The sequence below is a fragment of the Prenolepis imparis genome, unplaced genomic scaffold (genome assembly GCF_030444845.1).
Source record: "Prenolepis imparis isolate NDT839.2.m4 unplaced genomic scaffold, iyPreImpa1.0 SCAF_7, whole genome shotgun sequence".
Classification (NCBI taxonomy): domain Eukaryota; kingdom Metazoa; phylum Arthropoda; class Insecta; order Hymenoptera; family Formicidae; genus Prenolepis; species Prenolepis imparis.
Window position 1 is genome coordinate 14,605,158 of NW_028141165.1, and position 18,463 is coordinate 14,623,620.

General features: G+C 24.5%; 2 protein-coding genes across 2 annotated transcripts; both read left to right on the forward strand.

Annotated features, from left to right (window-relative positions):
• The first annotated feature begins 944 nt into the window (after positions 1 to 944).
• LOC145938214 (uncharacterized) lies at positions 945 to 16,927 on the forward strand. The gene is made up of 23 exons (XM_083041677.1): positions 945 to 1,109; positions 1,997 to 2,116; positions 2,272 to 2,389; positions 2,708 to 2,969; positions 3,113 to 3,229; positions 3,306 to 3,412; positions 6,549 to 6,559; positions 6,625 to 6,629; positions 6,709 to 6,880; positions 7,785 to 7,904; positions 8,060 to 8,177; positions 8,498 to 8,759; positions 8,903 to 9,019; positions 9,096 to 9,186; positions 13,291 to 13,314; positions 13,635 to 13,754; positions 13,913 to 14,030; positions 14,372 to 14,633; positions 14,786 to 14,902; positions 15,614 to 15,704; positions 16,338 to 16,483; positions 16,597 to 16,729; positions 16,821 to 16,927. Exons 1-23 carry the CDS (start codon positions 966 to 968, stop codon positions 16,869 to 16,871), a joined length of 2,826 nt encoding a protein of 941 aa, XP_082897803.1. The 5' UTR covers positions 945 to 965; the 3' UTR covers positions 16,872 to 16,927.
• LOC145938306 (uncharacterized) lies at positions 3,904 to 4,551 on the forward strand. Its single transcript, XM_083041802.1, has 3 exons — positions 3,904 to 4,164; positions 4,274 to 4,406; positions 4,492 to 4,551. The coding sequence occupies exons 1-3, from the start codon at positions 4,064 to 4,066 to the stop codon at positions 4,540 to 4,542; spliced, it is 285 nt and encodes a 94-aa protein (XP_082897928.1). The 5' UTR covers positions 3,904 to 4,063; the 3' UTR covers positions 4,543 to 4,551.
• Positions 16,928 to 18,463: the final 1,536 nt, after the last annotated feature.

The window sequence follows — 18,463 nt, forward strand, 5'->3', positions numbered from 1 at the left end:
ATATAAACAAATAATTATTAAATAAATTACTATATAAATATCACATCTTACAATAACTCTAATTATATATATTTCCTTTACAAAATTGAATGAAAACAAAAATGAAAAATTCCCTGCATATAAAATAAATTATACTCTTAATGAAGGTAATAAATTTATTATACATTCATTAGAAAATATTAATCGTGTACTTATGTGATTGTTCATAATATTTACCGCTGCGCACGTTTTCTCTCTTTATAAAATTTGCATTTTCTTAATATTAATATGTCTATATGTGTGTTTTATTATGTGTAAAATTGGAAGTTTAAAGAGAAAAGTAAGAGTATGTCTGGAAAAAATGATATTGTCAACGACAATTTTATCAGAGAAAATCAATATATTTAGCTTCTAAAATATTAAAATTTTAATCACGCTAACTTAGGATTTGAAAATGCCGCAGATAAATCTGACCGATTCGTCTTCAAAAATAACACCATCTTAATCATAGATACTAAGCCACTAAAAGCTGAACACTGCTCTCGCTCGAGGAGCATACGTACGTGACGAATGCGCGCGATAAAATGAAGGGTGTGAAATTCTGTGACAAAAAAAAGTGACGATTACGCATGCGCGACTTTCACGTAAATATACATAATCCACTCAACAAATATTTTCTTCTCTTTTTTTACGGGAAAAGCATATTAACTCAATTTCTTCTGTTATTACATTGATCGCGTAATTATACTTTATTTCGAAAAACACTGTTGAAAAAAATGCGAATATTCTGACTTTAAGGTAACAGTAAGGTAAGATACCTTATACCACCTTGTATTGTACAATATTAAGTAATTTGTGCTAGAATTTACACCAGAGAAGGTAAGTAAATAATAGATAATAGATAATCGAATGGGGAAAAAGGAGGGGATGAGCGTAACTCTTGTCGGCTGCTTCACAGTCATACATGTCTCGGACCTCGCAAAGAAATGACCAACGTCGAGACTAACCATTTTAGTATAAATAAAATTCTTCTGCTCACTATTGGCTTGTGGCCCTACCAACAATCAAACCTCACTCGATTTCAATTTATTTTCCTGTCTGGTATATTGACGACACACGTAATATTTCAAGTAAGTTTTAATAAATTGCTATATGCACATTTTAAATTAACATCAAATTATAATGTGAACTGTATTATAATTGTATATAATCATATAATTTTACTTTTATAGTTTAATTGTGTATATGGTAAATATTGCGAGAAAGTTACACCACGAAAATTATTTTGATTTTTTCATATATTAGAAATAATAGAGTCCAGAATTACGTACATTCTGATTTTTAAAATACATATATAAACTGCTTATTTAAAACACAGAAGTAATCTATCTGATTACCAAATAATCAGTTTAACATTTTAAATTTCTTTTGTTGAGATTTTGTATCAAAAACTAAATTGACAGAAATAGATTTTTGATAGAAATTAGATAAAAAAATATTTCTGTACATAATATATATAAACATGTGTAGACAAGTATGTTGACAGATATTTACATATATGTATAATATTTTACTTATTTTATCATGTTTTATTTTATGCCTAAAGAAGTGTTCTTATATTTCAGAAAATGATACGGTAGCATGTCTTTGAGGTTTTGATTTTACAGTTATTATATAAAAATATTTTATTATTAGTGAGATGCTACAGCGTTCTATAATGTGAAAATTAAAATTATCGGTGAAGTGTAACTTTTTAATATTTATCATTTATACACACACTTACAAAATATCAAAACACACACATGTATCCGTGCTTAATTCTATATACATGTGAATTCAAATTAATTAAACATTTTTATTATAAATAAAGTTCTATTCCAATCAATTATCAATTTTTTAAAATTAGAGATATAATATAAGGTATACACAATTTTATGTGTCCGTATGTGTTTGTAAGCGCGCGTAACATTAAAATAATAATTTTTTAATACCAACTAATTAAAATTACTATTTGCAGTGTACAGTATTTTTCTCACATAAGTGTACTCCGGATCTCATTACCAAAGTTTTATCCACCGTATCTGTCTGGGGACTCTTTGTGATAAAATACAACATGTTCTTTGTTAATATCAAAACTGTAAGTTAATAGCTTACAGAATCGAAGACTTATACAATTAATAATTTTATAAATTGACTGCTTACTTGTGTGAGAGAATAAACTTGTTGAATAACTTTATATCATATTTTCTAACATTATTATGTATAAGAAATGATATAAAATTATTAATATAGGTGAAGGATTTATTGGAGCAATTATTGCATACATGTAATGAGTTAAAAGACGAAAACGAAATTGCTATTATAAACGAATACGGATGTAATAGCAAACGTTATACCATATCACTTTTAGGTAAGATAATTGTTTTAGATTTGCAAATACGATAATACTTTTTTCTTAAAACGTGAGAGTTCACTTTCGGAAACTCAGAAAATCTCAACAAATTACACAATAGTTTTCCTATGTACATAATTATCAGTAATAAATATTTCTATATCTCGAATAAAATGATAAAAAGGTAGCCATTAATTAACTGATTGTAAATCCATCATAGATTGGTTAACGAAAGAAAATTAAAGTCTGATTTAACATATGCAATGAGAATGAGATATATAAATCAATTTATGACAGAAAATTAAATACTAATTTTACTTTCTGACACCATTTCAGTACTTGCCGTTTGCAGCATATTTGCTTACATTTTTGCGTCACTTTGGTCGGATATTTTCAATATTATTTTACCGACAAACGAATCAAGGTCATATCATTTGCTGACCATGACAGAATATTTTATCAATCAGAAGAAATATTTTTATTTTATTCTGTTGCATTCCATCGCATCGTTATGTATTGGAGCGATTGCAACGTTAGCGATAGGAACAATGTTTATTACATATCTTCAACATACTTGTGGAATGTTTAAAATTGCCAGGTATGGATATGACCGCAAATAACGTCAAAAAGATTTACATAATTTCTGAACGAATTCTTAAACAAAACAGTTTAAACTTTATTGAAAAAATATTTTATATAATAAATTGTTGTGTATAATTAAAACGCAAATATTATTTATAGCTACCGTATCGAACGCACAATGAGCATCAATATGCTACAAAATATTAATCAGATGAAATACATTTTCATACACAAGGGTTTAATTCGCGCTGTAAGCATTCATCGAAAAGCTATGAAGTTCGTATATGCTCGATATTTTACGTATGCTATATAGGTGCACACGCTATATAGTAACACATTTTTCTTTTTAAAGCTTATCCACGGACTTGCTAGCTAGTTTACAGACAATGATGTTCTGTTTAATAATATTTGGAGTATTGTTGATGAGCCTCAATCTGTTTAGAGTAAGTTTTCTGTTTTGTTAAATCTATTCTTGAGGAAAGGCACGATAACTTCCATAAGATATACATAGATATAGTACCGTATACTTATATACTGTGTTACATTAGGTGGTTTCATTATTATGTGACAAGACTTTTTATTAAGAACAGTCAGAATCATTAATTAACCGATAACAATTTTCAAACAGCCTTTGTATTTCTATCCCAGAGAATGTAATATGTTATCGATATTTATGAAAAATTGACACTGGATAACAATGGTTTATATGTTCTAATAAAATCAATAACTTTTAGCATTAAAAATAAAAAAGAGAGCTTATTTTGTTATTGAGAGGGTCACGGAATATATCGCACGCATAATCCATTACATAATTCAACATAAAACACCAGAAAAAGTATCATCATTTTACGTGGTCTTTTTTTAATACTGAATATAATTCTAGTTTCTTAATTTCTTTATTACATTACAATTCTGAAAAATTTTAAATCACACAGAGTAATGGAATCACATTTAACGTCCAAAACAATATAGGAATTGATGATCCTCTTTCTTGTGGTTGAGGAAAAGTTATTCTTTTTTTGTTAAATGTATAATGTATCATGTAATATCTTAGATTTGTCTTAGATTTTTCAGGTTGTATCATTCGAAGGGAATGTCAAGGAATGCGTAATGCCTTTTATATACGCATTTGTCGCTCTCTTGTATATGTTTCTATCCAATTATATCGGTCAAACTATAACGAATCACAATGATCATATAATTACTACCGCGTAAGAAATGTATCTGCTAAACAGCATGTATGAAGATACATAAAGAACTGGTTCATAATGCATTTAAAGAATTTATCTATAGATTAATCGTTTACAATTTATTTTCTAGATATAATGTTAAGTGGTATATAGCTCCCTTATGTATACAGAAAATGATACTGTTTCTATTACAAAGAAATTTCAAAAATTTTACTTTGAATGTCGGTGGACTGTTTTTTGCATCTATAGAGTGTTTTGCTACGGTATAAGAGATAAGATAGTTAAATATATATTTATAAAAATAGCACATATGATAAGTATAAAAATAAAATGTCTTTCATTTTTCAGCTAGTAAAGACTTCAGTATCTTATTTTACAGTCATATATTCTACACAATGATGAGACGATAATAATTTGAATTAAATATAATTACGGTAAGAAGGTGTAGTTATAATAAAGAACATAAATAATATTTATATATTTTAAATATATTTTTTGAAAAATGAAAATACACCTTTTGAAAATTATTTTGTCCGTCTAGTTTAGAAACTATTTTCATACAATAAAAAAAAATAAAGGAATAAAATTATTTCAAGATATTATGTGTTACATTTTTTCAATGCATTGAAATTGAACACTGTGTGCACATAATATATACATCGAAGATAATAATAACATATAATAATAATAATATAATAATAATAATGTATAATATAATAATAATATATTATAACAATAATAATAATATTTAATAATATAATTATATTATTATATAATAATAATAATAAAATATATAATAAATATTTCATTACGTTGCACTGTTTTCAATTTCGACATCATTAGTGAGCAATAAATTATCTAACATACGTTAAACTTCTAATAAATATTTAATGTTAGCATTCGTATAAACATTAAAAAATTTAAAGTTTTTAATAATAATAAATAATATATGTTCATTAAAATTGAAAAAAATAGAATTACACGTTTTCCTAATTTAACATATTGATCTATAAAAATATCTCTTCTTATATAAATTATTCTATATATTTTTATATTAGACTTGAGATCAATATAACAATTCTAATAAATAAAAGTGATACTCAATCCAAAAAAATAAAAAATTTCTATATTAATTGAATTTAAATTAAACATCATTCATTTTAATATAAATCTTACTTTTAAAAGATATATAATTAATCTTAACATAATATAGTTATTAAAAATGTTTTAAACATTATAAATGAATAAATATATAAATTAATAATAATTATTTAAGATAAAATCAATTTTAGATCATTAATTTCACACATCAATATTTTTTAAAATTAAACTACTTAAATTTAAAGTTTATTTATAATTCTTTTTCATTTATTTATTACCGCTAAATATTATAAATAAATATTATTAATCATAATATAATAATATAAATTATTAAATATTTTTTTATTATTTATCTATAGTTATATAATTATTTTAATATAATATTGTCAAATTTAAAAGTAAAATTATTAAAGGATAAATATGACTTAGTAAAAGAATAAAATCTTTTAAACTAACTAACTAAACTTAAATTTTTAATTTCATTATAAATTAATGTTGAACATATGAATGTAAGTATAAAGAATAAAATTTTCTAAATATAAACAAATAATTATTAAATAAATTACTATATAAATATCACATCTTACAATAACTCTAATTATATATATTTCCTTTACAAAATTGAATGAAAACAAAAATGAAAAATTCACTGCATATAAAATAAATTATACTCTTAATAAATTTATTATACATTCATTAGAAAATATTAATCGTGTACTTATGTGATTGTTTATAATATTTACCGCTGCGCACGTTTTCTCTCTTTATAAAATTTGCATTTTCTTAATATTAATATGTCTATATGTGTGTTTTATTATGTGTAAAATTGGAAGTTTAAAGAGAAAAGTAAGAGTATGTCTGGAAAAAATGATATTGTCAACGACAATTTTATCAGAGAAAATCAATATATTTAGCTTCTAAAATATTAAAATTTTAATCACGCTAACTTAGGATTTGAAAATGCCGCAGATAAATCTGACCGATTCGTCTTCAAAAATAACACCATCTTAATCATAGATACTAAGCCACTAAAAGCTGAACACTGCTCTCGCTCGAGGAGCATACGTACGTGACGAATGCGCGCGATAAAATGAAGGGTGTGAAATTCTGTGACAAAAAAAAGTGACGATTACGCATGCGCGACTTTCACGTAAATATACATAATCCACTCAACAAATATTTTCTTCTCTTTTTTTACGGGAAAAGCATATTAACTCAATTTCTTCTGTTATTACATTGATCGCGTAATTATACTTTATTTCGAAAAACACTGTTGAAAAAAATGCGAATATTCTGACTTTAAGGTAACAGTAAGGTAAGATACCTTATACCACCTTGTATTGTACAATATTAAGTAATTTGTGCTAGAATTTACACCAGAGAAGGTAAGTAAATAATAGATAATAGATAATCGAATGGGGAAAAAGGAGGGGATGAGCGTAACTCTTGTCGGCTGCTTCACAGTCATACATGTCTCGGACCTCGCAAAGAAATGACCAACGTCGAGACTAACCATTTTAGTATAAATAAAATTCTTCTGCTCACTATTGGCTTGTGGCCCTACCAACAATCAAACCTCACTCGATTTCAATTTATTTTCCTGTCTGGTATATTGACGACACACGTAATATTTCAAGTAAGTTTTAATAAATTGCTATATGCACATTTTAAATTAACATCAAATTATAATGTGAACTGTATTATAATTGTATATAATCATATAATTTTACTTTTATAGTTTAATTGTGTATATTGTTTAATTGTGTATATGGTAAATATTGCGAGAAAGTTACACCACGAAAATTATTTTGATTTTTACATATATTAGAAATAATAGAGTCCAGAATTACGTACATTCTGATTTTTAAAATACATATATAAACTGCTTATTTAAAACACAGAAGTAATCTATCTGATTACCAAATAATCAGTTTAACATTTTAAATTTCTTTTGTTGAGATTTTGTATCAAAAACTAAATTGACAGAAATAGATTTTTGATAGAAATTAGATAAAAAAATATTTCTGTACTTAATATATATAAACATGTGTAGACAAGTATGTTGACAGATATTTACATATATGTATAATATTTTACTTATTTTATCATGTTTTATTTTATGCCTAAAGAAGTGTTCTTATATTTCAGAAAATGATACGGTAGCATCTCTTTGAGGTTTTGATTTTACAGTTATTATATAAAAATATTTTATTATTAGTGAGATGCTACAGCGTTCTATAATGTGAAAATTAAAATTATCGGTGAAGTGTAACTTTTTAATATTTATCATTTATACACACACTTACAAAATATCAAAACACACACATGTATCCGTGCTTAATTCTATATACATGTGAATTCAAATTAATTAAACATTTTTATTATAAATAAAGTTCTATTCCAATCAATTATCAATTTTTTAAAATTAGAGATATAATATAAGGTATACACAATTTTATGTGTCCGTATGTGTTTGTAAGCGCGCGTAACATTAAAATAATAATTTTTTAATACCAACTAATTAAAATTACTATTTGCAGTGTACAGTATTTTTCTCACATAAGTGTACTCCGGATCTCATTACCAAAGTTTTATCCACCGTATCTGTCTGGGGACTCTTTGTGATAAAATACAACATGTTCTTTGTTAATATCAAAACTGTAAGTTAATAGCTTACAGAATCGAAGACTTATACAATTAATAATTTTATAAATTGACTGCTTACTTGTGTGAGAGAATAAACTTGTTGAATAACTTTATATCATATTTTCTAACATTATTATGTATAAGAAATGATATAAAATTATTAATATAGGTGAAGGATTTATTGGAGCAATTATTGCATACATGTAATGAGTTAAAAGACGAAAACGAAATTGCTATTATAAACAAATACGGATGTAATAGCAAACGTTATACCATATCACTTTTAGGTAAGATAATCATTTTAGATTTGAAAATACGATTATACTTTTTTCTTAATACGCGAGAGTTCACTTTCGGAAACTCAGAAAATCTCAACAAATTAAACAATAGTTTTCCTGTGTACATAATTATCAGTAATAAATATTTTCATATCTCGAATAAAATGATAAAAAGGTAGCCATTAATTAATTGATTGTAAATCCATCACAGATTGGTTAACGAAAGAAAATTAAAGTCTGAATTAACATATGCAATGAGAATGAGATAATATATAAATCAATTTATGGCAGAAAAATAATACTAATTTTACTTTCTGACACCATTTCAGTACTTTTCGTTTGCACATTATTTGCTTACATTTTTGCATCACTTTGGTCGGATATTTCCAATATTATTTTACCGACAAACGAATCAAGGTCATATTATTTACTGACCATGACAGAATATTTTATCAATCAGAAGAAATATTTTTATTTTATTCTGTTGCATTCCATCGCATCGTTATGTATTGGGTTGATTGTAACGTTAGCGATAGGAACAATGCTTATTACATATCTTCAACATACTTGTGGAATGTTTAAAATTGCCAGGTATGGATATGACCGCAAATAACGTCAAAAAGATTTACATAATTTCTGAACGAATTCTTAAACAAAACAGTTTAAACTTTATTGAAAAAATATTTTATATAATAAATTGTTGTGTATAATTAAAACGCAAATATTATTTATAGCTACCGTATCGAACGCACAATGAGCATCAATATGCTACAAAATATTAATCAGATGAAATACATTTTCATACACAAGGGTTTAATTTGCGCTGTAAGCATTCATCGAAAAGCTATGAAGTTCGTATATGCTCGATATTTTACGTATGCTATATAGGTGCACACGCTATATAGTAACACATTTTTCTTTTTAAAGCTTATCCACGGACTTGCTAGCTAGTTTTCAGACAATGATGTTCTGTTTAATAATATTTGGAGTATTGTTGATGAGCCTCAATCTGTTTCGAGTAAGTTTTCTGTTTTGTTAAATCTATTCTTGAGGAAAGACTCGATAACTTCCATAAGATATACATAGATATAGTACCGTATACTTATATACTGTGTTACATTAGGTGGCTTCATTATTATGTGACAAGACTTTTTATTAAGAACAGGCAGAATCATTAATTAACCGATAACAATTTTCAAACAGCCTTTGTATTTATATCCCAGAGAATGTAATATGTTATCGATATTTATGAAAAATTGACACTGGATAACAATGGTTTATATGTTCTAATAAAATCAATAATTTTTAGCATTAAAAATAAAAAAGAGAGCTTATTTTGTTATTGAGAGGGTCACGGAATATATCGCACGCATAATCCATTACATAATTCAACATAAAACACCAGAAAAAGTATCATCATTTTACGTGGTCTTTTTTTAATACTGAATATAATTCTAGTTTCTTAATTTCTTTATTACATTACAATTCTGAAAAATTTTAAATCACACAGAGTAATGGAATCACATTTAACGTCCAAAACAATATAGGAATTGATGATCCTCTTTCTTGTGGTTGAGGAAAAGTTATTCTTTTTTTGTTAAATATATAATGTATCATGTAATATCTTAGATTTGTCTTAGATTTTTCAGGTTGTATCATTCGAAGGGAATGTCAAGGAATGCGTAATGCCTTTTATATACGCATTTGTCGCTCTCTTGTATATGTTTCTATCCAATTATATCGGCCAAACTATAACGAATCACAATGATCATTTAATTACTACCGCGTAAGAAATGTATCTGCTAAACAGAATGTATGAAGACACATAAAGAACTGGTTCATAATGCATTTAAAGATTTTATCTATAGATTAATCGTTTACAATTTATTTTCTAGATATAATGTTAAGTGGTATATAGCTCCCTTATGTATACAGAAAATGATACTGTTTCTATTACAAAGAAATTTCAAAAATTTTACTTTGAATGTCGGTGGACTGTTTTTTGCATCTATAGAGTGTTTTGCTACGGTATAAGAGATAAGATAGTTAAATATATATTTATAAAAATAGCACATATGATAAGTATAAAAATAAAATGTCTTTCATTTTTCAGCTAGTAAAGGCTTCAGTATCTTATTTTACAGTCATATATTCTACACAATGATGAGACGATAATAATTTGAATTAAATATAATTACGGTAAGAAGGTGTAGTTATAATAAAGAACATAAATAATATTTATATATTTTAAATATATTTTTGGAAAAATGAAAATACACCTTTTGAAAATTATTTTGTCCGTCTAGTTTAGAAACTATTTTCATGCAATAAAAGAAAATAAAGGAATAAAATTATTTCAAGATATTATGTGTTACATTTTTTCAATGCATTGAAATTTAACACTGTGTGCACATAATATATACATCGAAGATAATAATAACATACAATAATAATAATATAATAATAATAATGTATAATATAATAATAATATATTATAACAACAATAATAATATTTAATAATATAATAATATTATTATATAATAATAATAATAAAATATATAATAAATATTTCTTACGTTGCACTGTTTTCAATTTCGACATCATTAGTGAGCAATGTATTATCTAACATACGTTAAACTTCTAATAAATATTTAATGTTAGCATTCGTATAAACATTAAAAAATTTAAAGTTTTTAATAATAATAAATAATATATGTTCATTAAAATTGAAAAAAATAGAATTACACGTTTTCCTAATTTAACATATTGATCTATAAAAATATCTCTTCTTATATAAATTATTCTATATATTTTTATATTAGACTTGAGATCAATATAACAACTCTAATAAATAAAAGTGATACTCAATCCAAAAAAATAAAAAATTTCTATATTAATTGAATTTAAATTAAACATCATTCATTTTAATATAAATCTTACTTTTAAAAGATATATAATTAATCTTAACATAATATAGTTATTAAAAATGTTTTAAACATTATAAATGAATAAATATATAAATTAATAATAATTATTTAAGATAAAATCAATTTTAGATCATTAATTTCACACATCAATATTTTTTAAAATTAAACTACTTAAATTTAAAGTTTATTTATAATTCTTTTTCATTTATTTATTACCGCTAAATATTATAAATAAATATTATTAATCATAATATAATAATATAAATTATTAAATATTTTTTTATTATTTATCTATAGTTATATAATTATTTTAATATAATATTGTCAAATTTAAAAGTAAAATTATTAAAGGATAAATATGACTTAGTAAAAGAATAAAATCTTTTAAACTAACTAACTAAACTTAAATTTTTAATTTCATTATAAATTAATGTTGAACATATGAATGTAAGTATAAAGAATAAAATTTTCTAAATATAAACAAATAATTATTAAATAAATTACTATATAAATATCACATCTTACAATAACTCTAATTATATATATTTCCTTTACAAAATTGAATGAAAACAAAAATGAAAAATTCACTGCATATAAAATAAATTATACTCTTAATAAATTTATTATACATTCATTAGAAAATATTAATCGTGTACTTATGTGATTGTTCATAATATTTACCGCTGCGCACGTTTTCTCTCTTTATAAAATTTGCATTTTCTTAATATTAATATGTCTATATGTGTGTTTTATTATGTGTAAAATTGGAAGTTTAAAGAGAAAAGTAAGAGTATGTCTGGAAAAAATGATATTGTCAGCGACAATTTTGTCAGAGAAAATCAATATATTTAGCTTCTAAAATTTTAAATTACGCTAACTTAGGATTTGAAAATGCCGTAGATAAATCTGACCGATTTGTCTTCAAAAATAACACCACCTTAATCATAGATACTAAGCCACTAAAAGCTGAACATTGCTCTCGCTCGAGGAGCATACGTACGTGACGAATGCGCGCGATAAAATGAAGGGTGTGAAATTCTGTGACAAAAAAAAGTGACGATTACGCATGCGCGACTTTCACGTAAATATACATAATCCACTCAACAAATATTTTCTTCTCTTTTTTTACGGGAAAAGCATATTAACTCAATTTCTTCTGTTATTACATTGATCGCGTAATTATACTTTATTTCGAAAAACACTGTTGAAAAAAATGCGAATATTCTGACTTTAAGGTAAAATATCTTATACCACCTTGTATTATACGAAATTAAGTAATTTGTGGTAGAATTTACACCAGAGGAGATAAGTAAATAATAGATAATAGATAATCGAATGGGGAAACAGGAGGGGATGAGCGTAACTCCTGTCGGCCGCTTCACAGTCATAAATGTCTCCGACTTCGCAAAGAAATGACCAACGTCGAGACTAACTATTTTAGTATAAATAAAATTTTTCTGCTTGCTGTTGGCTTGTGGCCCTGTGAACAATCGAACCTCACACGATTTCAATTTATTATTCTGTCTAGTATTTTGACGACACACGTTATATTTCAAGTAAGTTTTAATAAATTACTATATAATATATAATAATAATAACGTATAATATGAATTATTGCAAAGCAATTTTTCCCATAAAATTTATATAAATTATTATATATACATTTATATAAATCACAATTTAGATTAGAATCATATTTATAATATCAATTATATTATAATTGCATATAATCATAACTTAATTTAATTGTGTATAATGGTAAATATTGCGAGAAGGTTACACCTCATGAATCATTTTGATTTTTAATACGTATATTAAAAACAATAGAATCTAGAATTACGTACACTCTGGCTTCTGAAATATATAAACTGCTTATTTAAATAAAACTGTTTATTTGAGACACAAAAGTAATCCATCTGATTATCGAATAATCACTTTGACATTTTGAATTTTTTTTTTTGAGATTATATGTATCAAAACTAAATTAATAGAAATAGATTTTTGATAGAAATAGATAGAAAATATTTTTATACATAATATACATATATACACACATGTACAGATAAGTATGTTAATAGATATTTACATATATAAATATTTTAATTATTTTATTATATTTTCATTTATTCTTAAAAAAGCATTCTTATATTTCAGAAAATTATTCGATGTAGCAACTTTTTGAAGAGATTTTGCAGTTATTAAAAGATATCTTATTGTTAGTTAGTTGCTACTGTGTTCCTTGATGTAAAAATTAAAATAATCGGTGAAGCGTAACCTTTGAATATTTATCATTTACACACTTACAGAATATCAAAACACACACATGTACGCGTGTTTAATTCCTATAATACATGTGCATTCTAATTCATTAAATGTTTTTATTAATAATAAAATTTTATTACAAATATTTATCAATTTTTTAAAATTAGAGAAATAATATAAAATACACAGTTTATGTGTCCATATGCGTATATGTATGCGCACGTGGCATTAAAATAATAATTTTTTAATGCAAACTAAATAAAATTACTATTTGCAGTGTACAATATTTATCTCACAAAGATGTACCACGGATCTCATCATCAAAGTTTTATCCTCCGTATTTGTCTTTGCACTTTTTGTGATAAAATACAACATGTTTTTTGTTAATATTAAAGCTGTAAGTTAATCGCTTACAAAATTGAAGACTCTTATACAGTTGATAATTTCATAAATTGATAGCTTACTTGTGAGATGGGAATAAAGTTGTTGACTTATTATGTTATATTTTCTGACAATATTATATATAAGAAATGATATATAAAATTATTAAAATAGGTGAAGGATTTATTGGAGCAATTATTACACGCATGTAATGAGTTAAAAGACGGAAACGAAATTGCTATTATAAACGAATATGGCTGCATTGGTAAACGTTATACCATTTCACTTTTAGGTAAAATAATCGTTTTACATTTGTAAATACGATTATACTTTCTTCTTAACATGCGAGAGTTCACTTTTGGGAGATTTCACTTTCGAAAACTCAGAAAATCGATTTCTCAACAAATTATACAATAATTTGACTGTGTATATATAATAATTGGTAATAAATATTTTCATATCTCGAATAAAATGATAAAAAGGGCAGTCAATTGCATCAATTATAAATCAATCACAGATTGATTAACGAAGGAAAATAGTTCCAATTAACATATGCAATGGAAATGAAATAATATGTAATCAATTTAACAAAACTGGCCGAAATTTAAATGACGATTCTACTTTCGTTTTCAGTACTTGGCGGTTGCAGCATATTTCTTTATATTTTTGCGTCACTTTGGTTGAATATTTTCAATATTATTTTACCGACAAACGTGTCAGCATCACATTATTTGCTGATCACGACAGAATATTTTATCGATCAAAAGAAATATTTTTATTTTATACTGTTGCATTCCGTCGCATCACTTTCTATTGGGGCGACTACAATGATAGCGATAGGAGCAATGCTTATTACATATCTTCAACATATTTGTGGAATGTTTAAAATTGCCAGGTATGGATACGAACGTAAATTACGCCATAAAGATTCATATACTCTTTCTGAACAAATACTCAAACAAAACAGTTTAACAGTTCAACATAACTAAAAAAATATTTGTTTTAATAAATTGTTGTGTATAATTAGAACACAAATATTATTTATAGCTACCGTATTGAACGCGCAATGAGCATCAATAAGCTACAAAATATTAATCAGATGAAATACATTTTCATATACAAGGGTTTAATTTGCGCTGTGAACATTCATCGACAAGCTATGAAGTTCGTATATGCTCGATAATATGCGTATACACTATATATACAATATACGTATATATTAAATATATATATTTATTATATATATATTTATAAAAATTTATTACTATGTATATATTACTATGTATTTATTACTATATATTTATTACTATGTATATATTACTATGTATTTATTACTATGTATATATATGTATATATATATATATATAATATAAAAATAAAAAATTATTACTATGTATTATATATATATATATATATATATATATATATATATATATATATACAGGGTGTTAAAAAAGTGGCGGATACGCTGTATAGGGGTGAATTTCTGAGGTTATTTGGAGACGATTTTTCCTCAGTGAAAATGTCGAGGCACCAATAATTTTCGAGTTATAAGTAATTGAAAATAAAGGGCTTTTCGTAAACTAAGTATTGTGGAATTAAAATATTAACAAAACTACATTCTTCAATTAATTTCAAGTCGACTTTAATTTAATAGAATTTTAATTTAAGGCTTAGTTACCAAGATATATGATGGCAAAAATTGGGAGCTTGCAAAAAATGATGACTTCTCTCGACATTTTCGTTGAGGAAAAATCGTCTCCAAATAACCGCAGGAATTCACCCCTATACAGCGTATCCGCCACTTTTTTAACACCCGATATATATATATATATATATATATATATACATAGTAATAATTTTTTATTTTTAAAGCTTAACCACAGACTTGCTATCTAGCATTGAGACAATGATGTTTTGTTTAATAATATTTGGAGTATTGTCGATGAGCCTCAATCTGTTTCGAGTAAGTTTTCTGTTTTGTTAAATCTACTCTTGCGGAAGTACTCGATAACTCCCATAACATATATGTATATAAGAATATCTACGACTGTTCGTTATATTAGGTAGCTCCGTTATTGCGTGACTTTTCATTAATATAATGATCAGAATTATTAATTAACCAATAACATAATTTTCAAGTGGCCTTCTTATTTCCATCCTAACGCAGAAAACGTAAGGTTATCGATATTTATGAATAATTAACAGTGGATAACATTCTATATGTTCAAATAAAATCAATAATTTTTAGCGTTAAAAATAAAAAAGAGAGTTTGTTTTGTTATTGATATGGTATATATTGCAAAATATACCGCATGAATAATCGAATACATAATTCAACAAAAAAAAAAAAAAAAAAAAAAAAAAAAGAAAAAGTGTAATCATTTTCCATAATCCATTTTTAATACTGAATTACATGATTCTAGCCTTTAAATTTCTTTATCACATTACAATTCTGAAAAATTTAAAGTCACACAAGTAATGGAACCATATTCAAAACAATATAGGAATTGATCATCCTCTTTCTTGTGGTTGAGAAAAAATCATTTTTATTTGTTAAATGTATAATGTAACATGAAACATCTTGGGTTTGTCTTAGATTTTTCAGGTTGTATCATTCAAAGAGATTGGCAAGGAATGCATAATGCCTTTTCTATGCGCATTTATCACTGTTTTGTATATGTTTCTATCCAATTATATCGGTCAAGCTATAACGAATCATAATGATCATATATTTACTACCGCGTAAGAAATGTATCTGCTAAACAGCATGTATGAAGACACATAAGGAACTGTTTCATAATGCATTTAAAGATTTTATCTTTTTATAGATTAATCATTTATAATTCATTTTCTAGATATAACGTAAAGTGGTATATAGCTCCGTTATGTATACAGAGAATGATACTGTTTCTATTACAAAGAAATTTCAAAAATTTTACTTTGAACATCGGTGGACTGTTTATTCCATCTATAGAGTGCTTTGCTACGGTATAAGGAGAATAAGATAATAATATAAAATATATATTTATAAAGTAGCGCATATGATAAGTATAAAAATACAATGTCTTTCATTTTCCAGCTGGTAAAGACTTCAGTATCTTATTTTACAGTCATATATTCTACACAATGATAATATGATAATAATTTGAATTAAACATAATTACGATAGAGTATAATTACGAGAGAATGTAGTTATAGTAAAATAAAGAACATAAATAATAATTCACATATATTTCATATATTTTTAGAAAAAGTCAAAATGCACCTTTTTAAAATTATTTTGACCACCAAATTTAGAAATGGTTTTTCATGCAAAAAAAAAACAAAGAATTAAAATTATATCAAGATATTTTGCGTTTCATTTTTTCAATGCATTAAAATTGAATACTGCACATAATATATACGTCGAATATAATAAAGTATAATAAATATTTTATTACTTTGCATTGTTTTCAATTTTGACATCATCAGTGCACAATATCTAACATGTAAAACTTCTAATAAATATTTAATGTTAGAATTCGTATAAACATTTAAAAATTTAAAGTTTTCAATAATAAATAATGTATGTTTATTAAAATTAAAAGAAATATATATAATTACGTAAAAGTTTTCTACTTTTCCAAATCAATCTAAACAAATTTCTTTTCCTATATAAATTATTCCATATAATATAATTATCCTTGAAATCAATATAACAACTCTAATAAATAAAGGTGACACTCAGTCCGATAAAATAAAAATTTCTATATTAATTGAATTTAAATTGAACATCATTCATTTTAATATAAATCTTACATTTAAAAGATATATAATTAAAATTAATAATATAGTTATTAAAAATGTTTTAAACATTATAAATAAATAAATATATAAATAAATAATAATTATTTAAGATTTTTATAATTTTTTAATTTCACACATTAACATTTTTTAAAAATTAAACTACTTAAATTTAAAATTTATTTATAATTCTCTTTCATTTATTCATTAGCATTAAATATTATAAATAAAAATTATTAATCATAATATGATAATATAAATTATTGAATATTTATTTCTTATTTATCTATAGTTATATAATTATTTTAATATAATATTGTCAAATTTAAAAGTCAAATTATTAAAGGATAAATATGACTAAGTAAAAGAATAAAATATTTTAAACTAACTAACTAAACTTAAATTTTTAACCACTAAGAATATAAAGGCTCGATATATATCAAATATAAATTGGTAATAGATAGGCTCTATTCGAGCCATACGCGGATGTCGGTGCGTCGATTCCAACGAAAATTAATTTTTCGTTGGAATTAACTAAATTTTTAATTTCATTATAAATTAATGTTGAACATATGAATGTAAGTATAAAGAATATAGTTTTCTAAATATAAACAAATAATTATTAAATAAATTACTATATAAATATCACATCTTACAATAACTCTAATTATATATATATCCTTTACAAAATTGAATGAAAACGGAAATGAAAAATTCACTGCATATAAAATAAATTATACTCTTAATGAAGATAATAAATTTATTATACTTTCATTAGAAAATATTAATCGTGTACTTATGTGATCGTTCATAATATTTACCGCTGCGCACGTTCTTTCCTTTATAAAATTTGCATTTTCTTAATATTAATATAATGTCTATGTGTGTATTTTATTATGTGTAAAATTGGAAGTTTAAAGAGAAAAGTAAGAGTACGTC

What these genes read in the sequence shown, in the direction of transcription:
- LOC145938306 (XM_083041802.1), top strand. Translation starts at nt 4,064, where the DNA reads ATGCCTTTTATATACGCATTTGTCGCTCTCTTGTATATGTTTCTATCC. An exon ending in GATCATATAATTACTACCGC is followed by an intron (nt 4,165 to 4,273) that starts GTAAGAAATGTA and finishes TTTATTTTCTAG; the next exon opens with ATATAATGTTAAGTGGTATA. An exon ending in CTATAGAGTGTTTTGCTACG is followed by an intron (nt 4,407 to 4,491) that starts GTATAAGAGATA and finishes TTCATTTTTCAG; the next exon opens with CTAGTAAAGACTTCAGTATC.
- LOC145938214 (XM_083041677.1), top strand. Translation starts at nt 966, where the DNA reads ATGACCAACGTCGAGACTAACCATTTTAGTATAAATAAAATTCTTCTG. An exon ending in TGAGCCTCAATCTGTTTCGA is followed by an intron (nt 9,187 to 13,290) that starts GTAAGTTTTCTG and finishes GAGATTTTGCAG; the next exon opens with TTATTAAAAGATATCTTATT. An exon ending in TTTTTGTTAATATTAAAGCT is followed by an intron (nt 13,755 to 13,912) that starts GTAAGTTAATCG and finishes TTATTAAAATAG; the next exon opens with GTGAAGGATTTATTGGAGCA.